This window comes from Balaenoptera borealis (assembly GCF_965194805.1).
Source record: "Balaenoptera borealis genome assembly, chromosome: 20".
NCBI classification, from domain to species: domain Eukaryota; kingdom Metazoa; phylum Chordata; class Mammalia; order Artiodactyla; family Balaenopteridae; genus Balaenoptera; species Balaenoptera borealis.
This window is the reverse complement of record NC_138879.1, coordinates 60259669-60286969: the sequence shown is the minus strand read 5'-3', so window position 1 is coordinate 60286969 and position 27301 is coordinate 60259669. Positions and strand designations below refer to the sequence as shown.

Here is a 27301-nt window from a genome sequence, read left to right as displayed (position 1 = left end):
CAGTAGCCTGGGGTTAGGAGACGCTGGGGAGGGGCCTGTGGGATGTAGCCCTGGAGAGAGGTCAGCGTGTGGGCACACGGGGGCTGGACCTGGAAGGGGGGAGGGGAGCCAGGGCCGTGAGATGCAAGTTCAGGGTCCAGGACGAGAGCGGGAAGCGGCAGGACTGGCCCGCAGACGCTCCGGGCTGAGCCCTGCACCTGCTGCCGCCCAGGTGACCAGCTCTCCTGCCCAGTGCACTCCTGGAGTACGGGGGAAGAGGTGGCCGGAGACATTCTGAGGCACAGGTGGGCTCCTGGAACGCCCCACCCAGTGCGCCCCTGTGCACCTCGGAAGGAGGAAGGGAGGGGCGAGAGGCCAGGCCCCCAGCCCCAGAGGGTCCACTCCGGCCATGAGTGGTGTCTGGCTCCCATCCCAGGGTCTCCCCCGGCGGTGCCTCTCGGCTCTGTCCCTTACTCCCAGCCCTTCGCGTGCTGTCTCCAGGGGGCTGGCCGACGGCTGGCGGGGCTGGACGGTGGCTATGAAGAAGGGGGTCCAGTGGGCAGAGCTGGCCGGCCACGACTACGTGCTGGACCTGGTGTCGGACCTCGAGCTACTCAGGGAGTTCCCGCGACAGAAAGCCTACTTCATCGTGGGTGCAGAGGGGCCCACGGCTGGCAGGGGAGGTCCCAGGTAGAGATGGCCTCTCCTAGCACAAGGCCCCCCCTCCCGGATGCTGGCGGTGGGGGACTGCATTCTGAACTTAAGCTTCAAGGTCCTCACGGAGGTGGGGCTCGCCAAAGGGCCCTGCCTTTAAAGGGAGAGAGTCAGCCAGTTCCGGGGCAGAGGAGAGAACGGGGGTTCTGGGAGGGCTCTGGGTCTCTGGGGGGTCAGCTGCTCTGTGTTCTCCGTCCCCACAGGGTTTTTGGAAACAGCTGGGACTCGGACGAGGATGTGCCCACTAGGCCCCAGCCCCCGGGGCACGTGCCCGTCGTGGCCAACTCCGATGGGTACTGCAGCCACAATGAGGACGGTACAAATGGGGAGATTGAGGCACAGAGAGGGACAGCGACCCACCAAGGTCAACCAGCAGTGGCCGCTGTCTCTGGTGGGGAGGGAGCCTGGGAGCCGGGAGTGGTGGTCAGCAGGAGAAAAGAACTTGACTTTTGTATCCCCCAACCCCGCCAGACTCGGACGGCCGTGGGGAGCCCGCTGTGCCCCACAAAGGACTGGACTGCTACCTGGATAGCCTCTTCGACCCCGTGCTGTCCTACGGGGATGCGGTAGGGACGCAGCAGGGCATTTGCAGACCATGGCGCAGCGCATGCACACAGGAGCCTCTCACAGCCAGGGTCGTGGGGTGGCGTGTCCCCTTGGATCTCTGCTGGGGGTCAGGCAAAGGATGAGGGTGTCCTTACAGCTAGAGGTGCTCGGAAGGACCCACAGCTGGGGGTCCAGGGCACACTGGGAGCGGGCCCCCGGGCACCCTTGCTCAGTCTGGGAACTCCCAGGAGCCCCTCCAAGGCATAACGTGAAGCCCTGAGCCGGGCACAGCCCCTCTGAGCCTCAGTTTGCTCCCCTGTGAAAGGGGTGGGTTGGGGCTCGCAAGGTTGCCAGAGGCCTGACCGGGGTGCCGTGTGGGCAGAGGCTGGGCACACAGCAGATGCTGGCCGGTGGGAGGCCCCGGGACGCAGGCGGTGGCGGTGTCAGGTGCCTGTTGCCTTGGAACCTGGGGAGTACGGCACTGGGGCAGTCACTTGAGCCACCTGCCCCCGCTCCCAGGACCTGGAGAAGCCAACAGCCATTGCCTACCGCATGAAAGGGGGAGGCCAACCTGGTGGAGATGGCAGTGGCGGCAGCAAAGGCACCCCCCGGAGACCTCCAGAGCCAAAGCCAAAGCTAAGTCAGTGCCTGCCCCGGGGTCGGTTCCAGGGTCGGGCAGGGTGGAGCCCCTCGGTTCTCAGGGCTGCTTTGGCCCTGGAACAGAGGCAGCCTCGGCCGTGGGGGGAGGTTGAGCCGGCGGAGGAGGGGCAGGCATGGTAGGGAATTCCCCCCATCTCCCGAGCCTCTGGATCCACGTCCCCTGACACGGCCCCCCCAGTTCCAGGCCTGGACGCCTCCACGTTGGCCCTGCAGCAAGCCTTCATCCACAAGCAGGCTGTGCTGCTGGTGAGTGCCGGGGCTGGGGGCTGCGGGGGGCTGAGCCTGGGCCTGCCCGCTCACCACCGCTACTCCCCCCAGGCCCGGGAGATGACCCTGCAGGCCATGGCGCTCCAGCAGCAGCCCCTGAGTCCCAGCCCAAGGCCATCGCCCCCAGAGGTGAGCCTGGTTCCCCAGGTGAGTGCTGTGGTGCCCTGGGGCATCGCTGCGCCTCTCTGAGCCAGGAGCCCCCTCAACCCCTCCTGGGCAGACATGGGTTCCCTGAGAGGAGACTGATGTGTCCCGGGAGGTCCACCCCACACCCTGCTCTCCACAGAAACCCCTAGCGCCAGAGGCCCGGCCGAAGTTCGTAGGCACTGGACTCCCGGCCAAGCCCGTGCTCTTGCGCTCCGCTCCAAAGCCTGTGGCTCCCGCTCCTCTGGTCAAGGCCCTGAGGCCCCCCACCAAGCCCGTGGCTGCCCCCATTCTAGCTCAGGGCCGGGCTTCTCCAGAATCCAGTGAGTGTCCTCTCCCGGCCGGGGGGCCTCCCACTTCCCAGGGCGGGGCTGGGAGGGCAGTCTCACCTGTGCCCCCATGCCCCTGCCGCAGCTTCGCCCGGCCTAGAGCTGGTCCGGTCCTCGACCCTCAACTCGGAGCACTTCCCGCAGCCCACGCAGCAGATCAAGGACATCGTCAGGCAGCACCAGCAGCCGCCCCGGGGAGGCCGGCCCGAGGCCTTCAGGTCAGCCTGGCCTCCCCAGCCCTCCAGCTGTCCAGACGGCGGCCTCCCCACGGGCCTGCGCGGCCGCCACCCATGTGCCCGTCTGCTGGGTTCGCGGCGCCCCCCGCCCAGCAACTTTTAGGGAGTGAGTCTGTTCACACAGGTGGTCCAGATGAGCCACCCGGGCAGAGGGAGGCCAGGGCCGCTCTCTAGGGTGTGCTGTGTGACCCCACACCCGTCTCTGGTTCTCTCTGGGTTCTCGTTTATAGTGATGGGGGTGGAGGAAAAAGTTCCCTATTGTAGGATTATGTGGCTGGGAAGAGGAGACTCAGTGTCCCACCCACCAGGAAGGACGGCGGGAGGGTGTTCGTGAAGCGGCCAGACCCCCACGAGGAGGCCCTGATGATCCTGAGGGGGCAGATGAGCCATGCAGCGGCAGCACCTGGCACCCAGGTGAGGGGCAGGGTCTGGCTGGGCCCAGGTGGAACAAAGGACGAAGTGGGGCGTCTGGGGGAGCCTCAGAAGCCAGCTGCCCCTCTCAGCTGTGGCCGCGCTGCTCCCCCCTGAGCGCTGTCTTTGGGGCGGGGACAGGTCCCCAGAGAGGCCGTAGCCCTGGTGAAGCCAGTGACCAGCACACCAAGGCCATCCGTGGGGCCCGCTCCAGGTGAGGGCCAGGAGGGAGGGAGGGAGGGGCCCGCGGGCAGGTGTCCAACTATGAGCACAGGTGAGACTTGGTCTGCGTGACGGTGGCATGTGTGTCCGTGTCCCTGGGCCCGTGAGGGCCTACAGTGTGGACGTTTGTGTAATTGCATCAGCACTTAACACTGATTTCGGGCCAGGCCCACTCTGACTTCACTAAATCCTCACTAAGACGCTTCAACACAGTACCATTTGTGCCTCTAGATGTTACAGGTGGGGAGACAGGCACAGAGAGGTTAAGTGACTTGCCCAAGATCACACAGCTCAAAAGTATCAGATCAGAGATAGAAACCCAGGCCTCCTGGCATCACAGCTGGAGCCCTAAGCGCTGCATCCCGTGCCTCACGGCAGCCACAGCCATCTTAACAGAGATCAGTCGGTTCACGTCACGCCCTGCCAACAACGCTCCAGTGGCTCCTGGGATAAACTCCAGACTCCTCACTGTGGCCCACGTGACGCAGCATGACCTGCCCACCTTCCCAATCCCATCTCCTCCCGCTCCCCCCTCAGACACTCTGTTCCTCACTGTTTCTGGCACACACCGAGCTCACTCCTGCCTCGGGGCCTTTGTCCTTGCTGTTCCCTCTGTCTAGAATGCTCTTCCCGGAAGATCTTTGCATGCCCGGCACCTTCTCATCATTCAGGTCTCGAGTGTCACCTCCTCAGAGAGGTCTGCCCGACCACCCAGACGAAGCGCCCCTCACAGACCAGCCCCCAGACCTTCCTAAGTCACCGGTTTTATTTCCACCCCAGCTCCCGGCACTGAGAGCTCTGTCCTGTCTGAACTGTCTGTTCTGCCCACACCTGCCGGGGCCTGGCCTCCAGGCAGCAGCCTGTCTCTCCTGCTCCCGGGCGCGCGGCCCCTGGCTGGGCCTGCAGGCGCCGGGTCTCCGTGTGCGGGGAGGAGGGCTGGGCTGTGTGAGTGTGCACGTGTGCCCGCGAGATCAGGTGTGGCTACGCCACGGGCCAGGAGGCCTCTCCGCCCCAGCCCGCTCCCGCCCCTGCAGCGCTGTCCTCACGGTCCCTGGAGCCGGCCGAGGACCCCGTGCAGACGCGGCTGCACCGCCTCCTCAGCCCCGACTTCTATGGCTACCAGGATGCCCCCTGGCAGATCTTCCTGCGCAAAGAGGTGTTGGAGCCCGGCCGGGGCTGGATGGGGGCAGAGGGGCCCGAGGGGGGCGGGAGACCGGGTCAGGGTCGGAGCCCGGCTGGTGCGGAGCGAGTGGGGCTGCAGCGGGGGAGGGGCCTCCAGAAGGTCCTCACGGAAAGCCCGCCCCTACAGGTGTTCTACCCCAAGGACAGCTACAGCCACCCCGTGCCGCTGGACCTGCTGTTCCGCCAGGTGAGGGCCTCTCCTCCCTAAGTGCCTCGTGAACTCAGCAGGGCAGGGGGCGCGTAGCCTAGCCGTCCGCACGTCCTCCTCCTTGGCTTTGGGGTCCTCGACCACAGTGAGGAGGGAAGCTGTTCTGCCGAGTCCCCCACTGTAGACAGGCTCGAGGAGCCCGCGGTCCCACCTAACCAGACTCACAGCTGGTCTGAGCTACCCGGGGCCTGGGGTCCAACCCAAGCCCCGCCATACAGAGTAGGAAACGAGGGCTCGGGGAGGGTGGAGGTGAGGAGAAGGGAGAGGATCCTCGGAAGTGGGATCTGATGTACACAGGTGACCCCGCTGTTGCGTAAAGGCACCCCTGCCACATTCCCGGTCGTCCTGAAACAGTCCAGCCTGGGCTCCCGGTGGGGGGAGTCCCACGGGCCGCCCGCATCACACTCACCCCACAGATCCTGCACGACACGCTCTCCGAGGCCTGCCTGCGCATCTCTGCGGAGGAGAGGCTCCAGATGAAAGCCCTGTTTGGTACCGTGGGGGGCCATGGGGAGGGAAGGATGTCGGTGGGGCAGCCAGCTAGACGCCCCCGCCAGCCCCCCCCTGCTCTGCTCCTGGCCTCTCCCACGGCCCGGCCGCAGGTCTGGGTTGGGCTCTGCCTGACCGGCTGTGGCCTTGGCTGTCCCTGTCTGTGGACATCAGTTTCCCAGTATGGACACTGGGAACACAACGGACTGACACCTCCTTGCTGAGGGTCAGCCTCCCCCCATGCCACGTGGGTCAGTCCTGACCCGACCTGTGTCCCTTAGCCCAGAACCAGCTGGACACACAAAGGCCTTTGGTGACGGAGAGTGTGAAGCGGGCCGTGGTCAGCATTGCACGCGACAGCTGGGAGGTCTATTTCTCCCGCCTCTTCCCTGCCACGGTGCGAGCCCCCTGCCTGCCTCCTGCCCGCCCGGGGGCTCCAGGGATGAGGCCGGAAGAGCCTCACGTGCCACTTGTCCCCACCCCAGGGCAGCGTGGGCACCGGCGTGCAGATCCTAGCTGTGTCCCACACGGGCATCAAACTCCTGCGCGTGGTCAAGGGCAGCCACGAGGCCGGTGGGCAGCTTCGGGTCCTGCGCACATACAGGTGACCGGCAGGCGGGCGGGAGTGGGGCTGGCCGGACGCTGGACGTGGGCCGGCACCAGCGCTTCCTCACCGGCTTGCTTCACAGCCGTTGACTGAGTACAGTTGGCCCTCCATATCCACAGGCTCCACATCCACAGATTCAACCAACCGCGGATGGAAAATATTCAGAAAAAAAATTTCAGAAAGTTCCAAAAAAGCAAAGCTTGAATTTGCCACTCACCAGCAACTATTCACATAACGTCTACGTTGCTTTTACGACTATCTACACAGCATGTACATTGAATTAGGTGTTAGAAGTAATCTGAAAAGAAAAAAAAACAACCTGTAGGTGGTTTAAAGTATACGGGATGTGCATAGGTTATATGCAAACATCAGACCATTTTATAGGAGGGGCTTGAGCCTCCGTGGATGTTGGTGCCCTCGGATACCGAGGGGCGACTGTACCTACGATGTGCACAGCTCTGTGCCAAAGCCCTTCAGTCAGGGAAACAGGCTCATAGAGAGGTGCCGCTTGTCTCGGGTCCCACGGCCAGGAAGTGGCGAGCTGGGAGCCACTGCCCCGTCCCCGTCTCCGGCCACACCGCAGCCTGGCCCTCACAGAGCTCGCCGTGCAGCGGGGGCGACCGTGTGAACAGCCAGATGCAGACGCAGCTCGGAAGGGAAAGGGTGCTTCGGCGTGAGAGCTTCCTGAGTCCTCGGACTCCTCCCTCCTAGCAGCCCGCTTGTCCTTTGTACCAGGGCACAGGGGGCGAGCTTCACTCACCGGTTAGGTGCAGGCTCCTTGCTTCAGGAGAGGGAGAGTTTGCTCAGGGAGTGAAAGAGAGAGATTTGTGTGGGCAAAATCTGCGAGGCTGGATCATGAGGCAAAAAAATAAAAGGCACAGCATTGGGAGGGCTGGAAGGTTGTGGGTTCACAGGGTGCGGGCAACACAATAGAGCTGCGGACAGGAGGGGAGGGGAGGCCGGCAGGGGCAGAAGGAGCAGGGCGGTGGGTGGAGGGCATCCCTCTAGCTGCGGGGTCCTGCCCTCATGCCACCTTCCCATCCTCCAGCTTTGCAGATATCCTGTTTGTGACCATCCCCTCCCAGAACATGCTGGAGTTCAACTTGGCCAGCGAGAAGGTCATTCTCTTCTCAGCCCGAGCTCACCAGGTCAAGACCCTGGTGGACGACTTCATCCTGGAGCTGAAGAAGGTCAGGGCCCTCCTACAGATGCCCCCAGCAGGGCTGAGGGCCCCAAACGGGCCTCGTGCCTGGGAAGCATGGATGCGTGTGTGCGTCAGCAGCTGTGTCCGGAGGCTCTTGCACGGGCTGTGCCTTCCAGCCGGGACGCCCGCTCCCCTCTGCCCACTCCTTCAGAGTCCTTCACTGGTGCCTCGGGGCTCCAGGGCAGCTGCATTGCTCATCCTCCTGCAAGGACTGCATTGCTCGCCGCCGCCCACTGCAGTGGGAGCCTCCGCCCCCATGCTCCCTGCACACCAGGCGCCTGGCCTCAGTGGGGAGGCTTCGGGAGGGGTGGAGGGGGTGAGGCCGGGGCCGGTGCTCTGACGTCCCGCGTGAGGGGCAGGGGAGTGGCCCCTGGCCTCGGGGAGGAGGGGGATGGGACGGCAGCCCTCACCCAGCCCCTGGCTGACCCAGGACTCGGACTACGTGGTCGCTGTGAGGAACTTCCTGCCTGAGGACCCAGCGCTGCTGGCCTTCCACAAGGGCGACATCATCCACCTGCAGCCCCTGGAGCCACCTCGAATGGGTCAGCGCCACGGGGAGGGGTGGGCACGGCGCGCGGGCGGGGGGGGGGGGTGTGTGTAGCTTCCCAGCAGGTGCTGACGTAGGTCTGGCCCTCAGGCTACAGTGCTGGCTGTGTGGTCGGCAAGAAGGTCGTGTACCTGGAGGAGCTGCGGCGTCGAGGTCCTGACTTCGGTAGGTGCCCCGGGACCCCCGTTCAGCTGCCAAAGCTGCCAGACCTAGAAACCCCAAACAGAGCAGATGCACGATGGGGTTCTGGGGTCCCAAAGGGTCTGGCCTGGCTGCAGCTCCTAAGGCGGCCAAGCAGCCCAGCCCTCTGCCCGCGTATCTGGCTGAAGGGTCTCCGTGGACATTCGTGTTTCCATGTGTGTGGCCCGAGGGTCCACAAGCGCTGCATTCTGCTCTCTGCAGCTCCCGCTGAGGGAATGCCTTCCCTTCCCAGAGCCTGTGTCCTCCTCTGTGAACACCTCCCGCACAAACTCTGGGTCCCTGGGCCCCCGTCCTCCCCAGATGAGACCCTCCTGCTGCTCAGAGCCCTTCCCGCCCCCTAGGTTGGCGATTTGGGACCATCCATGGGCGTGTGGGCCGCTTCCCTTCCGAGCTGGTGCAGCCTGCGGCTGCCCCCGACTTTCTGCAGCTGCCTGCCGAGCCGGGCCGGGGCCGCGCTGCCGCCGTGGCCGCTGCCGTGGCCTCCACTGCCGCTGCCCGGGAGGTGGGCCGCAGGAGGGAGGTGAGAGCTGCCCGGAGCTGGGTGGAAGGGCGGACACGGCAAAGGGGTCAGCCTGACTGTGGAGGTGGAGGGGAGGGGCTCAGCCAAGAGCAGGCCATCCCGGGGCCCGGCAGCCTGGTTGAGCTAGCCAGATGTATGACCTATTGGGATGTGACCCCCCCGACGTGACCAGAGATGGCTGGAGGCGTGGCCAGTGGGGTAGGGTGGGTGGGGGTCAGTGGAAGGGTTGTGACCAGGCCAATGGGGCAGGACCAGCCTGGGCCGGCCAGCAGGCGAAGTCCACCTGGGCCAGGGTGGGGCCAGGTGAGGGGGGCAGGTCCAGTCCCGTGGCACAGAGCTCGCCAGGGTGGAGAGAGAGAAAGCAGTGAGGGGCAAGGTCAGCCGGACCAGGCCACTGGGGAGGCAGTGGGCCCACACCAGAGGGTCTGGGCACAGTCAGCCAGGGGTGGCGTTGGGCCCGCTCTGACTGGGTGGGGTGCGGCGGCCGGCCCTCTTGCAGGGTCCCCCAGTCAGGGCTGGCTCCGCGGACCACGGGGAGGACGGCCTGGCTCTCCCACCGTACACAATGCTCGAGTTTGCCCAGAAGTATTTCCGAGACCCTCAGAGGAGACCCCAGTGAGTGGTGGCCCCACGCCGCATCCGCACCCTGGGGAGGGTCCCTCTGGGGCTTCTTGCAGCCGCTCAAGCGGGAGGCCCCAGTTCTGGGGGGGGGGGATGAGAAACCCTGAGGGGTGAGGCCCGCCTGCAGCCTCCACTTTGGGAGCCTTGCTGCCCGGTGGGCTGACACCGAGTCAGGCACACTCCAGGTGGGAAGGGGGTGTAGCCAAAGCTCGGAGGCAAGACTGGTCAGTAGTGTCCGCTTCCTGTTGCAGGGACGGTCTCAGGTCGAAATCCAAGGAGGGTCGGGAGTCCAGAACCTTGGAGGACATGCTTTGCTTCACCAAGGTGTCTAGCCCCAGGCCCCCTCTGTAAAATGGTGGTACAAGAGCCCCCTCCCAGGCCCGTGGGCCAAACAGCCTTGTCCCCAATGGGACCCAAGCACTCAGCACCCCGAGGGCCCGCGTTCCTCCCAGGGGCAGTGTCTTCCCTAGTGGCGTCCCAGCTGCCTTTTGGTGGCGTGGACCCTCCTGTTGTAAGAGGAGGCACCACGTGGCCCTCCCGTCCTCCCACTCCTGACCCAGTCTGCCCATCGCAGACCCCACCCCCACGACTCAGCCCCTCCCATCAAGACCCCGCCCCCTGGTGACCCAGCCCCTCTCCCCACAGACCCCGCTCCAGGACTCCCTCATTGAGCTCAGCGACAGCAGCCTCAACAAGATGGCCACAGACATGTTTCTAGGTGTGGGGGTGGGGCTGCGGCCAGGGCTCTGGGCCAGGTGGGACCCCGCACTGTGACCCCTGCTCACCACCACCCCTTCCCTCAACTCAGATGTGGGGCCCCTGCAGAGAGGAGGAGCCTCCCCCACCTCCTCTGGCCACAGCCTCCCGGGGAGGCGTCCAACCCCAGGGTCCCCAAGGGAGGCAGGCAGCTGGGGGTCTGGTGGCCCGAGTGGGACAGGTGTTTCCTCCAGCTGTGATGCGGTTCATGGGGGATGCCTCGCTGAAGGGCCAGAGTGAACTGGACGTGCTTTGCACCCTCCTGAAGGTCAGTCCGGCCGACTACCGGTGCTCCCTTGCCGGCCCAGTGGCTCAGTTTCCCCATTTATCAACCAGAGTAGCAGGACTTTAGGGTGGGAAGCTCTCATGTGGCCCAAAGAGGAATGCATCCCACTGGTGGGGAGGGGTCTGGGAAAGGGACACCAGGCCCATCTCCAAGTGCCCACCCTGTTCCTATGTGCTGGGTGTGTGACCTGTGACCTGGCCCGCCCTCCTACAGCTGTGCAGGGACCATGAGGTCATGCGGGACGAGTGTTACTGCCAAGTTGTGAAGCAGATCACAGACAACACCAGCACCAAGCAGTGAGTGTCTTCCCCTCCCCCAGCGCATCCATGCTCCAGGAGGGGCCAGGTCAGCCTCCGGAGTCTCTCCCCCTGTCTCTCCCTCACTCCATGGACAGAACATACTTGGTCTGGGACAAGCCCTTTCTTGTCTCTGAGCTTCAGTTTTCTTATCAGGAAAATGTAGTGATGATGTGTGAGTCCAGGTTCTTGGTTGCAAGTGACAGAAACCCAATTAAATCTGGTTTAAGCAAAAGAGGGTTCAGGTAACTGAAAAGTCTAACATAGGACTTCAGGCACAGCTGGATCCAAGTGTCATCAGGAAGCAGTCCTCTATATCTTGGCCCTGCTTTTCTCTGTGTTGATATCATTCCCAAGCAACATATCCCATAGGTTGGAGAGAAACATTTCCCAGCTCAGCAATCCCAGGGAAAGCAAGACTGACCCAATATTTGCAGCAAAAATTCCCAAATCTGGTCGTCTTGGTCCCATGCCCATCCCTGAGCCAACCACAACGGCTGGACAATACAGAGCTCTGATTGGCTAGACCTGGTCATGTGCCTGTCCCCAAACCAATCACCATAGCCAGAGGAAGGCTGAGCTCTAATTGGCCAGACCTGGCTCCCACACCCATCCCTAAACCAGTCACCGTGGCCGGGGGCTGCAGTGTTCTAGTTGGCGGGTCCTGGCTCTGATACCCATCTCCAAACCACAGGGACCAGGGAGGGGTGGGTGGTTTCCCAAAGGAAGCCCAGGTGCTGTCCCTAGACGCCAGAGGTCCCCACAATGAAACCCTCACCCCAGGGCAGCACAAGGGTGAGCTTCCGTGTCCCGCACACGACCAGCAACAGTGGGGACCCAAAGCGTCTGCCACCCTCCTGTCCGCTTGCTCTCATCCCCCAGGAATTTCACAGCCACTCAGCACGTCCTCCTGCCCCTCCCACCCAGCCTTACCCGCCACCAGCTCTGCACAGGGTCCCCCGGCCCTCTTTCAGAGACCGTCACCCAGAGAGGTGCCCCCGGGGAAGGCTTGTCTTTTGGCCGGGGGTGGGGGGGGCTCGTTCTCTTCCTTCCCTGCCTCCCACCTGGATTGTCAGTAGAACACAGCTTCTGCGTGGCTCTGGGCCCGCCGGCCCTGCTCTCACTGGGCAGGGAGGGGGAGCACCCTCGGAAGATGAGCTGCCTGAGAGCGGGAGAGACTCCCGGCGTGGCACTGCAGTGCGGCGGCCGCCTGCAGCGTAGCCCCGTGTGTGTCCTCGCAGGGACAGCTGCCAGCGAGGCTGGAGGCTGCTGTACATCGTGGCTGCCTACCGCAGCTGCTCCGAAGTCCTCCAGCCACACCTCGTTCGCTTCCTCCAAGCCGTGGGCCGGACCCCGGGCCTGCCCTTCCAGGGTGAGGGGCCAGCGGACGGGGAATCAGGGCCAAGGGCTTGTCTGCATGAGGACCGGCCGGGCAGCTGGCCGAAGGGCCTGGCCCTTCACAGGTGCCCGGGCAATGTTTACTAACATCAGTCCATCCCCAAACGTTTGTGGAGGTCCTGCAGGGGCTGATGCGATGGGTTGTCTGATCTAATGGGGGAGGGGGGAGGATGGTGTATCAGGGAAGGCTTCCCGGAGGAAGTGTTGCTCTGGTCATGAGCACATGGGGGGGATTTCTAGGTAGGCTGAGTAGCAGGGGTGAAAGCCCAGAGAGGAGGATGTGTGGCATGTGGGAGTGGAGGAGGAGGAGGCGGCCGGGCTGTGTTTCTCTCGTCTTTGGGGATCAACAAGGGTCTTGAGAGGGTTCAGGCAGGGGCGCCAAGGCTGGTGGCAGGGTCTTGGCCTTCTCCCCTTGGATTTTGGAGGAAAGGGGCCACTCCTCAGCCTCACCCCCAGCCTAGCTTCCAGAGCAACCCCTGGGTCCCCCTAAGAGAGCGGCCAGGGCCCCGGTGGTTACCATGGCGGCCATGAAGGAGATGGGGACCTCACTCTCTTTGCTTCTGAAGCCTCCTCTTAGACTCAGGCAGCGGACTTCCCTGGACTCAGAAGTGAAGAGACTCAGCTCCAGGGAAGGTGGCAGAATGTGCCCAGCCCTCTTGACCCCTCCCCAGAGCAGGGCGAGGGCACTGCTTAGCCCAGAGAGATGGGGAAACAGATGGTGGGGGCTTCTGCGCTGGGACGCTGCGCACAGCCGCGTCGTCTTAGTCACACACGGCCTGCGGGGGACAAGCCCCGAGTCACCAGCTGTCTGCGGGGCTCATGGATAAGCAAGGCGTGCGGGCCTCCGCTGCATGGGATGGGGGTTCAGATCCAGCTCTTAACACTCTGGCTCTTGACCTTGGGTAAATCACTGCCCTCTGAGCTGTCTCCTCAGCCGTTGAAGGGAGAGCAGACACACGGCCCCACCCTCCCACCCCCCGCCCCATGGACGCAGGGCTGGGGTCGGAGGAGCCCCTTCCTCCCCTGCCCACCCTGGGCCAGGCCCTGACTCCCGTTTCTGCAGGGATTGCCAAGGCCTGTGAGCAGAACCTGCAGAGAACACTGCGCTTCGGTGGCCGTCTGGAGCTCCCCGGCAGCATGGAGCTTCGGGCCGTGTTGGTGAGCGTTGGGGGTCGGGGCGAGTGAGACGGCCCGGCCCAGAGACCCCGTCACGCGCGCTCGCCGGCCCTGCCCGGTCCCTGCCGGGGACCCCCACGGAGGGGACAGCAGTTGGCCCAGAGCCCGGGCCCGGCCTCTCCCACCTCCCCAATCTCCTCACCCCAGGCCGGCCGCAGTTCCAAGAGGCAGCTCTTTCTTCTCCCCGGAGGCCTCGAGCGCCATCTCAAGATCAAAACGTGCACTGTAAGTGACGGGATGTCTCCGGCGGGCAGGGACCCCAGCCTCCAGGGTGGGCCCCCAAGGGTGCTGAGCCCCCCAGGCTCCCGCACTAGGCAGGATTTATCTCTCAGAGGAGCAGCCTGAGCCTGGGGGAGGTGGGACCTCCAGCTCAGGATCAAACTGCAAATAAGAGACAGGCCAACTCGGAACCCAAGTCTCTCAGACTCCGAAAGGTGCGCCCTTTCCTGCATGAGGCTGGCTCCCAGGGACCTCGGGGATCCTCGTCTCTGCGCAGGGGGTCTGGGTGGGCTTGGGGGCAGAGGTCGCCAGGCCAGCGCAGCCTCGCGCTTCCCTCCCCGCAGGTGGCCCTGGACGTGGTGGAGGAGATCTGTGCTGAGATGGCTCTGACCCGCCCCGAGGCCTTTGATGAGTATGTCATCTTTGTTGTCACCAACCGAGGTGAGTGGCCCGAGGGTGCGGCGTGCTGGGCCCACGCCCACCACCCCCACTGTAAGGCCCAGGTCAGATGCCACTTCCTCCAGGAAGCCCCTCGGCCCAGGTAGAGGGACCTCTCTGCCCCGAGACCCCCAGCCCCGCGTCTGTCCCTCTCTGCTTTGTTCTGTGTGAGCTTGCCTGGCCTGTCAGATCGCGAGTTCCTGGAAGACAGGGCTCCCCTGAGGCCCTGCCCTCAAGGAGGATGAGACTTGATAGGACGCGACTCCTGGACCCACAAGTGCAAGTACTTTTTCCTGCCTCTTAAAGCCTTAATAGTGGCCATAAGAGCCCCCACCCTTGGTCTCACCCGACCCTTCTCAGTGCAGCCGAACCCCTTCCCCCTGCAGCCCACCTGCTGTAGGCTGTGGCCTTGCTTCCTGCCACCAGCCTGTCAGTTCCATCCACCTCCAACCAGCTCTCCCGCTGCTGCCTCGGCTCCGAACCATGTATCCTCAGCCCTGCTTGCCCCGAGTCCAGCCAAGACACAGGGGGAGGGAAAGGCAGTAACAAAATGATCCCAATAACTGAATTTACAGAGCAGAGGCTGTGTCCCAGGCACTGCTGAGAGCATGTCATCCTATAAACTGCTTTAATCCCCACCACAACCGTATGAAATGAGACGGTTATTGTTCCCATTTACAGATGGGAAAACTGAGGCCCAGAGAGGCTGTATTAGTCTCCTGTTGCCGCCATAACAAATCAGCACATACTCATTGGGTTAAAACAACACACGTTTATTATCATATGGTTTGAAGGTCAGAAGTCCTGAAACCAGAGTGTCCTCAGGGCTAACTCCTTCTGGAGACTCCGGGAAAGAGTCTTTTTCCCGGCCTTTTCCGCTTCTAGAGGCGCCCACATTCCTTGGCTCATGGTCCCTTCCTCCATCTTCAAAGCCAGCAGCGTAGCATCTTCCAATCTCTCCTTCTTTAAGGACCCTTGAGACTACACTGGGTCCACTTGGGTACCCACAATAATCTCCCCATCTCAAGATCCTTAATCACATTTCAAAGTCCCTTTTGCCATGAAGGTACATATTAACAGGTGGTGGGGATTAGGATGGGGACATCTTTGGGGTCAGGCTGTTATTCAGCCTGCTGCAGAGATTAAAGGACTTACCCAAGGTCACACAGTTGGGATTTGAACCCAGACTGTCTGGCCTCGAGAGTCTGGCCTTTATCATCGTGCCACACCCCCTCTCTTTGGTAAAATTTTACCGAAGGTGTGGGATGGGAAGCAGAAATGTCAGTTCAGGAAATGAAAACTTAAGCCTCTCGTACAGGCTGAGACCCACTCAGTGCCAGACCCCACCGTCCTCCCCACCCGCCCCAGGAGCCCGGCAGGGGGTTCTCCCCTGAAGGAGTTCTGCAGAAAGGCACCCACTGGCCCTCCTGATCTGAGGCCTCTTGTGCCCGTCCTTGTCCCCAGCGCTCCTCTGGAAAGGCACTAGGCTTTCTCTGAGAGCACCACGCAGGGCACTTCCCTAGACCTAGGCGGGCTGTAGCTTGCGGTTACAACTTCCACAAACACAGGCACCCTGTCCCACAAACGTGCTCTCCTTTACTGAGGATGCTGTGTCCCAGAGCGGGGAGGGGGCTTGCCACTCGTACCCCAGCCAGCCGCCCCCGGCTCCCCACAGGCCAGCACGTGTGCCCACTCAGCCGCCGCGCCTACATCCTGGACGTGGCCTCGGAGATGGAGCAGCTGGACGGTGGCTACACGCTGTGGTTCCGGCGCGTGCTCTGGGATCAGCCGCTCAAGTTCGAGAATGAGCTCTACGTGACCATGCACTACAACCAGGTCAGCGCGCGGGCCGCTCTGAGGCTCTGGAACTTTCCGGGCTCCCCCGGGCCTTGACGTTTGAGGCTTTCATGTTTCGGGCCCCGAGGCGTCTGCTCCCTGCATGGGCTCTGCTTTTCTGAGTCTTCCGGCGAGGCTGTCCAGATGGCACCCCTTCAGGAGGCCCCTCCGTCCTCCTTCCTCTGGCTCCCCTCCCGCGCTGAGCACTTGGCCTGTCCCTCGCTGAAAAGCCTTGCCTGGCCTTGTCATTTTCATGGTGCTGCCCCTCCCCTTTGAGACTTGGTCATCTCAGTGAGGGTCATGGGGTTAACAAAGCCTGGTTCTTCCTCTTGTGCCGACACTCGCGGATGTGTTTGGACAGAGAGCGCGTGCTTCTCTGGAGCTGGTGCCGAAGCTGCGGCCGTGCCGAGTCCATATCCGGCCACTGGGCTCTTGTGCCTGCGGGTCAGCCTCGGCAGCCTGAGGACTTGTGGAAATGGGACCCCGGGTCCTGCACGCTGCAGGCAGGTGCCAGCGTTTCCCGGGGTCCTGTGGCTTCCCGGCCACAGCCCCCCCAGCTCACCGTCATGTGTCACTCCTCCCCGAAGCCCAGGGAAGTGACAGGTCACCCTCCCCCGGAAGTGAGTGGGGCTGGAACTGCTCAGTGTCTGTGTCTGCGCCTCCCCAGTCGCCTGCCCAGCGCCTGGCCGCCCGCGGCCCCTCACCTGCATCACCCCGTCCACCGCAGGTGCTGCCCGACTACCTGAAGGGCCTGTTCAGCAGCATGCCGGCCGGCCAGCCCGGCGAGCAGCAGCTGCAGCAGGTGTCCAAGCTGGCCGCGCTGCAGCACCGAGCCAAGGACCATTTCTACCTGCCCAGCACGTGAGCACCCACCCAGCCCAGCCCGTCCGGCTGGGACCCCACCTCCGGGCACCACAGGTCGCTTCCAGCTGGTAGTAATAGCTCAGAGCAAACTGATAAAAAGCTTTCAGGACACACACCCTGTAGTCCAGGAAATACACATGGCCCCGCAGAAAGATTTGGCCACAGAAACGTTCACCGTGGTGTCGCCTACAATCTCCGATGACAGGGAATTCCTTAAAAAAATTGTGGGGGCTTCACAGGTGGCGCAGTGGTTAAGAATCCGCCTGCCAATGCAGGGGACACGGGTTCGAGCCCTGGTCCGGGAAGATCCCACATGCCGCAGCGCAACCGAGCCCATGCGTCACAACTGCTGAGCCTGCGCTCTAGAGCCCACGAGCCGCAGCTACTGAGCCCGCACACCCTAGAGCCCGTGCTCCGCAACAGAGAAGCCACCGCAGTGAGAAGCCCTCGCACCACAACCAAGAGTAGCCCCCGCTCACCGCAACTAGAGAAAGCCCGCGCGCAGCAACGAAGACCCAACGCAGCCAAAAATAAATTAATTAAAAAAATAAAATTAAAAAATAAATAAAAGATCCCGCGTGGCACAACTAAGACCCACTGCAGCCTAAATAATAAATAAATAAATAAATATTAAAAAACAAATTGTGGGGTGTCAGGCAGCCTTTAAACTGATGTTTTCGAAGAGGCGAGACATCAGTCATCCCAGGCTCTCCATCTTCGGGCCCTTTTACTCTTTTTTTTTTTTTTTTTTAAACAAATTAATTAATTTATTTATTTATGGCTGCATTAAGTCTTCGTTGCTGCGCATGGGCTTTCTCTAGTTGCAGTGAGCAGGGGCTACTCTTCATTGCGGTGCCTGGGCTTCTCATTACGGTGGCTTCTCTTGTTGCAGAGCACGGCCTCTAGGCGCACAGGCTCAGTAGTTGTGGCACACGGGCTTAGTTGCTCTGCGGCATGTGGGATCTTCCCGGACCAGGGCTGAAACCCGTGTCCCCTGCATTGGCAAGCAGATTCTTAACCACTGCACCACCAGGGAAGCTCCCTACTCTCTTAAAAATAAGACCCCAAAGAGCTTTTGTTTCTGTGCGTTGTATCTATCGCTATATTTACACTATTCAAAATTAAAACTGAGGGACTTTCCTGGCGGTCCAGTGGTTAAGACTCCATGCTTCCACTGCTGGGATGCAGGTTTGATCCTTGGTTGGGGACTAAGATCAAACAAACAAACAAAATTAAAACTGAGAAATGATTTAAAATATTGACTTAGTAAGTAATTAAAAATAAGGACACCCCGTGTTCATATAAATGCGTGCATGTGATAATTATAATACAAATAGCGTAAGGTAACATTACACGTTAATATAAATAAGTTATGAAAACACAAGTGTATTTTCCCAAAAACTCCAGTGAGAAGAGCGGCACTGTTTGACATTCTGCAAATCTCTGTGCCATTTGGCGTGACAGACGACAGCTGGGTGCCTGTCTCTGCCCCTCTGTCAGTCTGTTGTGATCTCACGTGTCACGTAGCCTCTGGAGACTCCACCGTGCACTTGTGAGGGAACAAGAGGGGAGAGCAGATGACCGCTCAGGTTCTTTAGGAAGTGGCTTTGCCCTCCCAGACCCTCGGCCACACTGTGAGAGCCCCTGGTGTGAACCAGCGTAGGGAAGGCAGTGGACTGTGGACAGAGGATGTCCCAGTGCCCAGCACACTGTAAGGGCTCAGCACCCAGCTCTCTTTCCGTGCTGTCATTTTAAGGGGAAAGTGCGGGAAGCACAGAAAGGTATCATCCCAGCCCTGGAGAAAGACAGTTGTGGCATTCCTACTCTTTGCAAGGCACTCTGCACACATTGTCTCAGCTAATCTCCCCAACCGCACTTTTTTATTTTTTTAATAAATTTATTTATTTATTTATTTATTTAATCTTTGGTTGCGTTGGGTCTTCGTTGCTGCAAGCCGGCTTTCTCTGGTTGCGGCGAGCGGGGGCTACTCTTCGTTGCGGTGCATGGGCTTCTCATTGCGGTGGCTTCTCATGTTGCGGAGCACGGGCTCTAGGCGCACGGGCTTCAGTAGTTGTAGCACGCAGCCTCAGTAGTTGTAGCGCACGGGTTTAGTTGCTCCGCGGCATGTGGGATCTTCCCGGACCAGGGCTCGAACCCGTGTCCCTTGCATTGGCAGGCGGATTCTTAACCACTGCGCCACCAGGGAAGTCCCCAACCGCACTTTCTTTTCCCCTTTTACAGATGAGGAAACCCAGGCCCAGAGAGGGGATGTGGCTTCCCCAGCTAATAGGTGGTAGGACCAGGATCCAGACCTGGGGAGACTGGGTCAGATGCCAGGCTCTTACCCAGCAGAGCAGAGAGGAAAGACATTTCCTGGAGGGTCTTTTGGGGGGTTCCCCTGATGTTCCCCCTTCCCCAGTGTGCAGCCCATGGCAGCCGGGACCGGTATTTGTTGGTATTTTTCAGACGTCCTGAGACACAGGGCTGCCCCAGGGGAGCCAGCATGTGTCAGGGGGAGGCCTGGCCTGGTGGGCCCAGTGCTCTGTGCCCTCCGGCTCTGACCAGCCACTGGTGGTTGCTTTGCTGCCCTGATAGTTCCCTCAGCGTGTGCTTCTCACCCCTTTGGCCTGGGCTTCTCCCTGGGGCGGGGGCTACAAAGGACGAACCCACCTTGGGTTCAAGCCTTGGCCCGGCCCGGTCACTGTGTGACCTTGGACTAGCTGGTGAACTTCTCAGAGTCTCTGTTCCCTCCTCTGCAAACGGGGAGCTTAGTGGTACTGGCCAGCGGTTATTGAGCACCTGCTGTGTGCCCAGGCACTGAGTCGTCCTCACTGCCCAGCGATTAGGGGTCCAGGAGGTTTAGCGTAAACGCTGGCGGCACTCAGCGCAGCTTTTCCCTGCACGCCAGGCGCGAGGCCCAGGAGTACATCCCAGCCCAGCTCTACCGCACTGTGGCCGGCTCGGCGTGGCTCAGCCTGCTCGGCCAGCACCGGCAGCAGATGCAGGCGCTCAGCCCCCACCAGGCTCGCGCCCAGTTTCTGGGTGAGAAGGAGTCTGGGCTGGGGAGGGGATCGTGGGGGCCTGGTAGAGGAGGGTGGGGTGGAGGCACCTTTGCCTTTGTACAGAGGCATTTTTGGTGCCAGCGTTCTAAAGTCCTCACCGAGGCCCCACCTAGGCTGGGGGCCCCCGGCAGGGAAGGAGGGAGGCCCGAGGCAGGCGCTGGGCCGGCGGGAGGAGCCGCCAGGCTGAGGGCCCCTGCGCTGCCCGGGCAGATGGGGGGCTGCGCTGCGGGCTGCCTCGCCTGACCGCCCCTCCCCCGCCCCCGCCCCAGGCCTCCTCAGCGCCTCGCCCATGTTCGGCTCCTCCTTCTTCTCCGTCCAGAGCTGCAGCAACGTCGCGGTGCCCGCCCCCTGCATCCTGGCGGTCAACCAGAATGGCCTCAACTTCCTCAGCACCGAGACGCACGTGAGTGGCCTCAGCCCAGCCCCCTCCCCTCCCCCCAGGGGGTGAGAAGTCCAGCTCCACCGCTTACACCTGCGTGACCTTGGGCGAGGCCCCTTCCCTCTCCCAGCCTCACTGCCTCACCTGGGATGCAGGGCTGCTGTCAAGGTGAAAGGAGGTGAAACACAGGCCAACACTCAAAGGCTGTGTTGCTCTGCTGGGGCTGTCGAGGCGGGGCTGGCAGGGCTTCAGCAACAGAAATTGTTTCCCTGGTGGTTCTGGACGGTGGACATCCGAGATCGAGGTGCCCGCAGGGTTGGTTTCCTCTGAGGCCTCTCTCCTTGCTTGTAGATGGCCGTCCTGCCCGTGTCCTCACATGGCCCTTTCTCTGTGCACATCCCTGCGGTCTGTGTCCCAATTTCCTCTTCTCATAAGGACAGTGGTCCCGTGGGATGGGAGCCCACCCTAACCTTACCTCTTCAGAGGTCTGTCTCCAGATTCTGAGGTGCTGGGTCAGGGCTTCATCATATGGATTTGAGGGACACAATTCAGTCCAGGACAAAAAGGATCTGCTACCCCTATTCTTAGTTCTTCCCCCGGGAGTGGGCCCTGAGATGAGGGCTCCAGGGCAAGTGGCTTACGTGGAAACACTGCAGCTAGGAAGTGAGACCAGGAGGAGCGTCATACCCTGGGGGATACACCTGGGGAGGGGCGTGACAGCAAGCAGGTTCCTGCTGTGGGGACTGGCGCTCGGTCCAGCGGGGAACACGGCCCTCAGAGGATGCCCCCCATCGTGCGGGTCGGGGAGCTGGGTTGTCTGTCCGCTGTGTCCTGTTGCTCGTGATGGGGTGCTGACTCTCATCACTCTGGCTGGCTTCCCCTGTGTGGGGAAGCTCTGCCTTTGCCCCTGGGGCCAGGAAGAAAGCTCCAGACCAAGAGGGGCGGGTGTGAAGAAGCAGCCTTGATGGGAAGGTCAGGGCACCACCGGCATCTCCTGCATCCCTAGATCCCAAGCGTTTAGAGCAGTGCCTGGCACACTGCACACGTGTGCATCAGTATTTGTTGAAATAATTTCACAGGTGAGAAACTGAGGTCCAGAGAGGTAAAGTAGCTTGCTCCGGGTCACACAGCAAGTCACTGGGGAACTAGTACTCGAACCGAGCTGTCACGCCTCCTGTGGATCTGACCTCCAGGGGAGGGGTAAGGCTGGGTGAGACTGTCGCACCCCCAAGCCTGTCTGCCCCCATTTCCCCCAGGAGCTGATGGTGAAGTTCTCCCTGAAGGAGATCCAGTCGACGAGGACCCAGCGGCCCACGGCCAGCTCCAGCTACCCGTACGTGGAGATCGCACTGGGGGATGTGGCGGCCCAGCGCACCATGCAGCTGCAGCTGGAGCAGGTGGGCCCCGCCTGGCAGCCCGGCTTGTCACCCGGCCCCCCACTCCCTCATCCCGCTCACCAGGCTTTTCTCTGGGTCTGTCCAAGGTGGGTCAGGTCCTGGCCGTGTCCCAGGGAACATCCAGCCCAGTGCAGGGGACAGAGCTGACCCAACACCTCACAGAACTGTGGGTCTTGAGGGCGGTCTACCAGAGAAGCATCTTGATGGTGGGGTCATGGGGAAGGGCGGGCCCAGGTTGTTTGCAGAATAGTGAGGAGTTTGATGGGGAATTGGGGAGACACAGCCAGGGAAGGGCAGGTCTTAAGGGTCCTTGAATATAAAGCTAAGAATCTGGGGCTTCCTCCTGAGGGCGCTCGGGAGCCATAGAAGGTTGGTGGGAGGGCAGGACCCAGGCAGTTTGAGGACGTTCACCTGGGCTGAGGCTCGGAGGATGGATTGTGGGGCCTGAGGTTGAGGGGTGGAGAGTGGGGTTCCCATGTGACAGGGAGGCCAAGGCCCAGCTGCCCTGGACCTTCTCCTATTCGCAGCAACTGTGGCTGCTCCTTAAAAGCTGTGGCTGACCTCTAGGTCAGTCAAGTCCAAGTCTCGCAGTGCCCGGGGATGGGGCAGGACCAGAGTTCTCAGCCCACCGGAGAGAGGGGATTGAGGTCCAGAGAAGGGGCAGAAGCGGGGCTGGGCCCACACGTCTGGGCCCACCGCACCCACTCAAGATGTGGGCCCAGGACCACTTCTCACGACACGGCCTGCCTTGGTGGGGCCGCTATCCCAGGGTACGAGACAGGGGCTCCCACTGCCCCAGCCCTGCCTCTGAGGGAGGAGCCCCCCGCCCCGGGCTCCTGGGGAGCCTGCGACTGGGGATCAGTGTGCTTCCCTTCCTGCTCCTGCTGAGGTCACCCCCACCCTGGCCTTATCTGTGGCTCAGCCTGCTTCCCAGAACCCCTAGTCTGAGCTCCCACCACAGCAAACCCACCTCCTCGGACCTGCCCGTCTGTTGCACCTTGGGCCCCTTTTCTGGAGACCCCTCCCCTGGACGACCTCTAACTGGTGCTGAGTCCGGTCCCCCCTCCCCAACCCTGGCACCCCTCTGACCCTGAGGCCTCCAAAGCCAGCTCTGCTGAGACAGCCCCTTATTTCTCTCTCCTGCCCTGACCCCCTCAGCATTGCCCTTGGAGACCAACAGGCCTCTGCCCTCACCTCTCACCCTCACAGGCCCTTGGGCTCCCAACCCAGCAGCCCTTCCCGTCCCCGCCCCCTCCTCTGAGCTCTCATCCCTCCCCTCTGCTTACTTGCCCCCCTCCCCGCCCCAGACCCCCTGCACTCACTGTCCCTTCTACCTGGGACGCGCTTCCCTGCATCACGGGGCTCCCTCCTTCCCTTTGTACGGTTTTCAGCACAAACATCGCCTCCTTCTAGAAGCCTACCCTGACCCTCCTCCCCGATAATTCACTCTCTCCGCCTCAGTAGCCCTCATATGGCTTGGAAATCACTTAGTTATTTGTTCCCAGGTTGTCTGTCTCCCCACTAGAATGTCAGCCCCAAGAGGGCGGGGCAGGGCAGGGCTGTGTCCAGCTTGTCCGCACGGTGTCCCTAGCACAGCCTGTCGCGTGGCTGTAGCGGATGCTCAGGAAGTGAGTGGGTGGAGGAGGAGGAGGCCTTCTCGGCTTCTCCACTTGCTCCCAGCACCCTCCCCACCCGCGACCTCTTTGTGTTGCCACCTCTGCTCTTCCTGTCATGGATGTGTAGAGGACACATTTATTAATTAATCATTCATTCTTTCAATGTATAACCAGTGAGCATCTCTACGCAGCAGGTTCTGTACTTAGCTGCAGAGATACTGAAGAGACCCTCCAGCCCTGGCCCCCACAGAGCCCCAGGTCTCAGGGGTGTGACAGACATCAAAGACCCTCTGATAAACCGTGATCAGTGCTGGGAGGGTGTACCCGTGCTATCCAGGAGGTAATCAGCGAGGGCTTCCAGGAGGAGGTGATGTCTGAGTGCAGCAGTGATCCCGCCTACCTCTGACAGGCTGTGTGAGAGCATCTGGAAGCAACCCAGCTTCTTATTGAGCCCCAGTTTCCACACCTGCCAAGTGGGGCAGCATTCCCAGTGAGGCCTGGAGTGCTGCAGCATGTGGGTGGGAGGATGGCTGGTGGTGAGGAACCCATATAGCACTCTGATCTCATTAGCTGAGGCGGCCTCCAGGGTGTGGCCTTGGGTTCAAGTCCCACCATCCCCAGCTGTGAGGTCTGGGGCAAGTGGCTTCAGGGCTCTGGCCTCAGTTTCCTCACCTGTGGAATGGGCTCTAAGAATGTCTGACTCATAGGGACACTGCAGGGACTGGGAGGGGTGGGACACGGGGGGCTCCTGGGACAGTGCCTGGCCCTTAGTTGCCACCCAGTAAGTGCTGTCCTCCTTATTTTTACCCTCCCTCTGAGCAGCTTCCCAGCCCCCAGGAAGCGCCTGGGGAGATTCCGGCACTGGTTGTGGTCTGAGAGAGCAATTTTCCACAGTCCCCGATGCCTGTCCCGCCCCCAGCAGGTGGGAGCCCTGAGGTTGGGTCACAGCTCATTCTAGGCTGTGGGCGCCAGGTGGTAACCACGGCGGCACGTGGTTAGAAACCATTTATTGACGGGGCTAATAGGGTTCAAGTCTAGAGGATTCACATGTAGTAAAGTCTCACAGCATCCTCCCCACGGCTCCGTGAGGCAGGCCCTGGTAAACCGAGCCGCCAGGGGTGAGACCACTGAGGCTCAGAGAAGCGCAGTAACTGGCTCCAGGTCACACAGGCCACGTGCAGCAGAGCTGGCAGATGCGCTGGTCTCCTCCCGGCTCACCCCTTCCCACCTGCAGCCTGGCGTTCCTCCTCCTAGCTGCTCGTGCTCCTCCCAGGGCCCTGGGGAGGTGGGGACGAGGCTGGGGCCCACTAGTCCCGCCGGAGGCTGGCCTCCATCTCTCTCCCCTCTCCCGGCCACGTCTCACCCCAGGTGAGAGCTGGGAAGTGTTGGGCCTCTCACCGTCTCTCCTGCAGGGCCTGGAGCTGTGTCGCGTGGTGGCCGTGCACGTGGAGAACCTGCTCAGTGCCCGTGAGAAGCGGCTCACGCTGCCCCCCAGCGAGATCACGCTGCTCTGACCCAGCCCCCAGCCCCCAGCTGCCCTGTGCCAGGAGGCTTGCTGTGTGGTCCCAGGGGAGTTACTGGGCCAGAACCTTAGGGGAGACCAAGAGGCAGTAGGTGGCGTGGCGCAAGCCCCCAGGAACCTGAGAAGACTGATCCTGAGTCAGGATGGAGTTGCAGTGTGCAAACTTGGGTCAGATGGCAGGAGGGACTTCCAAAGACTGACCAGTGGGGCCTCCTGCCACCTACCACTGTGGCCCTGCCCCGACTCCCCCTGCGGCAGGGAAGCCCCACACCAGTAGCCTAGACAAACTGAACCTGCTTTTGCTTTCCTTGGGGTCTGATGTTCAAATCTCCATCTCCCTGTCCTGGTCCCTCACATGTCCCCCTCAGGTGCCCCTGCACTGCTGCTGAGCTTGGATTCCTGGCTCTTGGTCATTTCTGTGCAAATAAAAGGTACGCCTGGCAGCCTGTTCTCCATAGGGTTGTTGAGTGACTGGAAAACGAGCCTGAGGGAGGAGCCAGGAGGTGGAGGCCCACGTTCCCCTGAACAGAGCTTCCAGCAGAGACATCTGTCCTTACCTCTCCCTGCGGGCCCCTGCCCCTCTACCCCGCACTCCTTGGGTAGCCCTAACCCCAGGACCCCGTCACTGGATGGGCCACACAATATTTGAGAGTGGTATAGTAGAGGGAGGGAGATGTTTCATGTCAGCGGCTGGGGAGGGAGAAGGCTGGGAAAGGGCTTCCCAGGGAATGGGATGTTTGGGTTGGGTTTTGAACCATGAGTTGGAGTTTGCTATAGGAATAGATGGAGGGGAGGGGAATGAACATTCTAAACAGAGAAAACAGTGTTTGTTCCCTACTCTTTCCCTCAAAGCCTAGGACGATGCCTAACGCAGAGTAGGTGCTTAAAAAATGCTTGTCGCATGAATGAAAGAAATGAATGAATGTTGATGGAAAGTGCTAGTGCTTTGGGGAACTTATGGGGGAGGGGAGGCTTGGGAGAGGAGGGCTGGATAGGTGTGTGGGGGCATAATTGGCTGGAGCCACGGTGTCAGAGGAGGGCTTTATTTACTTATTCAGTACCTATTAAGCACCTACTGTGTACTAGGCAAATGCCAGGCACCGGGAGTTGCTCCCAGTTAGAGGCTCTGCCCAGGTGAGAGGACTTTTGGGTTTCAGAATGCAAGTGGGCCGCGTGAGTGAGGCCCCAGCTGAAGTGCATGGAACCGGGAGGAACCTCCCGGCCCAACTCTGGCCACGATGCAGACTCCTGAGCTGGATGGTGTCTGAGGTCTGAGTTTTGGGAGGTTTGTTACACAGCATTGGATAACTGAACAGCAGGACTTCGGGATTTCAGGACCTGGGCCTTAAGGCATAGGCTCATGTTTTAACAGCTGTTCTGGTGCCTCAGTGGTGGCACCAGCAGGTCGAGCCCTCGTCAGAGGTAACGATCCCCAGGAGGCAGAGTGGGAAGACTCGGGTGGCAGGAGAATCAGACCTTGCTGTGGCCCCCAGACCCAGAAAGACAGGAACTCCAGGTGGACGTGGGGAGAGCCAGAGCAGAGGGAACCAAGCCCCAGGGTGCCCGGCCTGGCATGGGGTGAGAACACAGGAGACACATCTGGGAGGCATGGGAGCCTGAGACAGTCACGTCCTGTCTTCGTGGGGAAACTGAGGCCCAGAGGTGAAGCGAGTAACCGCTAACTGGCCTGGCCGAGAGTCAAAGGCGGGCAGGCTGCCTCCCCCTGAGGCTTGGATGGGAGAGGGGAGGGCCTGGCTGCAGGGCGTGGGGAAGCCTCCGAGGGGGTGTCTGGGGGCCCTGGAGAGGTGACTCCCATGTTTGCCTGGTGAGCGGAGCACTGGGGTCTCCGGCAGGACTTTCTGATGAGTGAGGTAGTGAGCTCCCTGCCACCAGGTGTGTGTGCAGAGTCCGATGCCCCCGGTTGGAGGGCCGTTGAGAGGTGGGCGCTGGGCTTCTGAAGGGCCTGAGCTCTCGCAGCCAAACTGCCAATATGCTGGCAACGAGGCCCTGCCCGGGCGTTCACATAGAATGGCCCAGGCAGGACTGGGGCCCCAGCCCAGTCCCCTGACCTTGGCTTTGCCCACTGGCCACCTTCTCACCACCCGCAGCTGCCTTCCTGCCGCCACCACCAGCGGTGCCCACCAGGCTGGGTCAGGAAAGGGCAGGAGCCGATTCCCTACGGGCTTCACGCCTACCCTCTTTCCCCTGCACCCGCTGCTGCTTGGAAGGGAGGGTCAGGGCCAGGGTCCCAGGTGTCCAGGCTTCCCCATCCCACAGGCCCTGCTGGCCTGGACTTTCTGTGGCCCCATGACAGCCCCCACCTCCCACCAGGGACCGGTAGGCCCCTAGTTTAGGACGTGGAAACAGGCCCACACTCGAGGCCAGCGGTCCTCTCTGCTTAACGTACAGGATGCAGGACTTTTATCTCATCTTCACACCCACCGCACACATGGGCACTGATTTCATTCCCGTTTTACAGAGCTTGTCCGGGGTCCTACAGCCCGTCAGGAGGTCAAGATCCAAACCCACGTCTGTCGGGTAGCAGGGTCTGGAGCTCAAGCCCCGACCAGCCGGGGGCGGTGGATGGACAGGGCGCAGGGGCAAGGGGTCGGGGGCACAATGGCCAGGGTGGCGGGGCCACGAAACCCAAGATGCATTTCATCCCAGTGAGAATCTGGGGAGGCTGCTAGAGGGGAGAGCCGAGCCTCCAAAAACCACAGTTAAGGAACGGGTGGGAGGGACAGGGACCACAGAGCGTGACCACGCGTGCAGGCCCCACCGTCAGGGGCCGGGAGGGTCTGAACAAAGGCCTGGGCGCCCGGGAAGGCGGTGACTCCGGGGACCGCGGCCCGCGCTGCCGTCCCCAGCTCCCCGCCGTCCCGGGGGCGCCCGGCCCAGGAGGGCCGCGCACGCGCCGCCGCCGGGACGTGACTAGGGCAACGTCCACGCCGGGCGGCGGCGAGGGGGCG

The 27301-nt window shown here is 61.8% G+C and overlaps 1 protein-coding gene across 1 annotated transcript in view; it reads left to right on the top strand.

The window, feature by feature from the left end:
• MYO15A (myosin XVA) overlaps positions 1-24775 on the top strand; it is a 50528-nt gene extending 25753 nt beyond the window's left edge. Inside the window, exons 31-65 of the mRNA XM_082371680.1 lie at positions 212-284; positions 481-669; positions 897-1057; positions 1165-1259; positions 1759-1879; positions 2078-2145; positions 2218-2295; positions 2453-2633; positions 2725-2857; positions 3184-3289; positions 3428-3500; positions 4543-4664; positions 4818-4877; positions 5315-5390; positions 5669-5784; positions 5873-5991; positions 7043-7184; positions 7629-7740; positions 7836-7910; positions 8288-8466; positions 8966-9081; positions 9339-9411; positions 9733-9805; positions 10038-10111; positions 10343-10425; positions 11667-11797; positions 12887-12981; positions 13147-13224; positions 13563-13659; positions 15332-15492; positions 16220-16353; positions 19265-19398; positions 19688-19821; positions 21054-21194; positions 24223-24775. Coding sequence (XP_082227806.1) covers positions 212-284; positions 481-669; positions 897-1057; positions 1165-1259; positions 1759-1879; positions 2078-2145; positions 2218-2295; positions 2453-2633; positions 2725-2857; positions 3184-3289; positions 3428-3500; positions 4543-4664; positions 4818-4877; positions 5315-5390; positions 5669-5784; positions 5873-5991; positions 7043-7184; positions 7629-7740; positions 7836-7910; positions 8288-8466; positions 8966-9081; positions 9339-9411; positions 9733-9805; positions 10038-10111; positions 10343-10425; positions 11667-11797; positions 12887-12981; positions 13147-13224; positions 13563-13659; positions 15332-15492; positions 16220-16353; positions 19265-19398; positions 19688-19821; positions 21054-21194; positions 24223-24324 — 3905 coding nt within the window. The 3' untranslated portion in view covers positions 24325-24775. The remainder of the gene's footprint in view (positions 1-211; positions 285-480; positions 670-896; positions 1058-1164; positions 1260-1758; positions 1880-2077; positions 2146-2217; positions 2296-2452; positions 2634-2724; positions 2858-3183; positions 3290-3427; positions 3501-4542; positions 4665-4817; positions 4878-5314; positions 5391-5668; positions 5785-5872; positions 5992-7042; positions 7185-7628; positions 7741-7835; positions 7911-8287; positions 8467-8965; positions 9082-9338; positions 9412-9732; positions 9806-10037; positions 10112-10342; positions 10426-11666; positions 11798-12886; positions 12982-13146; positions 13225-13562; positions 13660-15331; positions 15493-16219; positions 16354-19264; positions 19399-19687; positions 19822-21053; positions 21195-24222) is intronic.
• The last annotated feature ends 2526 nt before the right edge of the window (positions 24776-27301 follow it).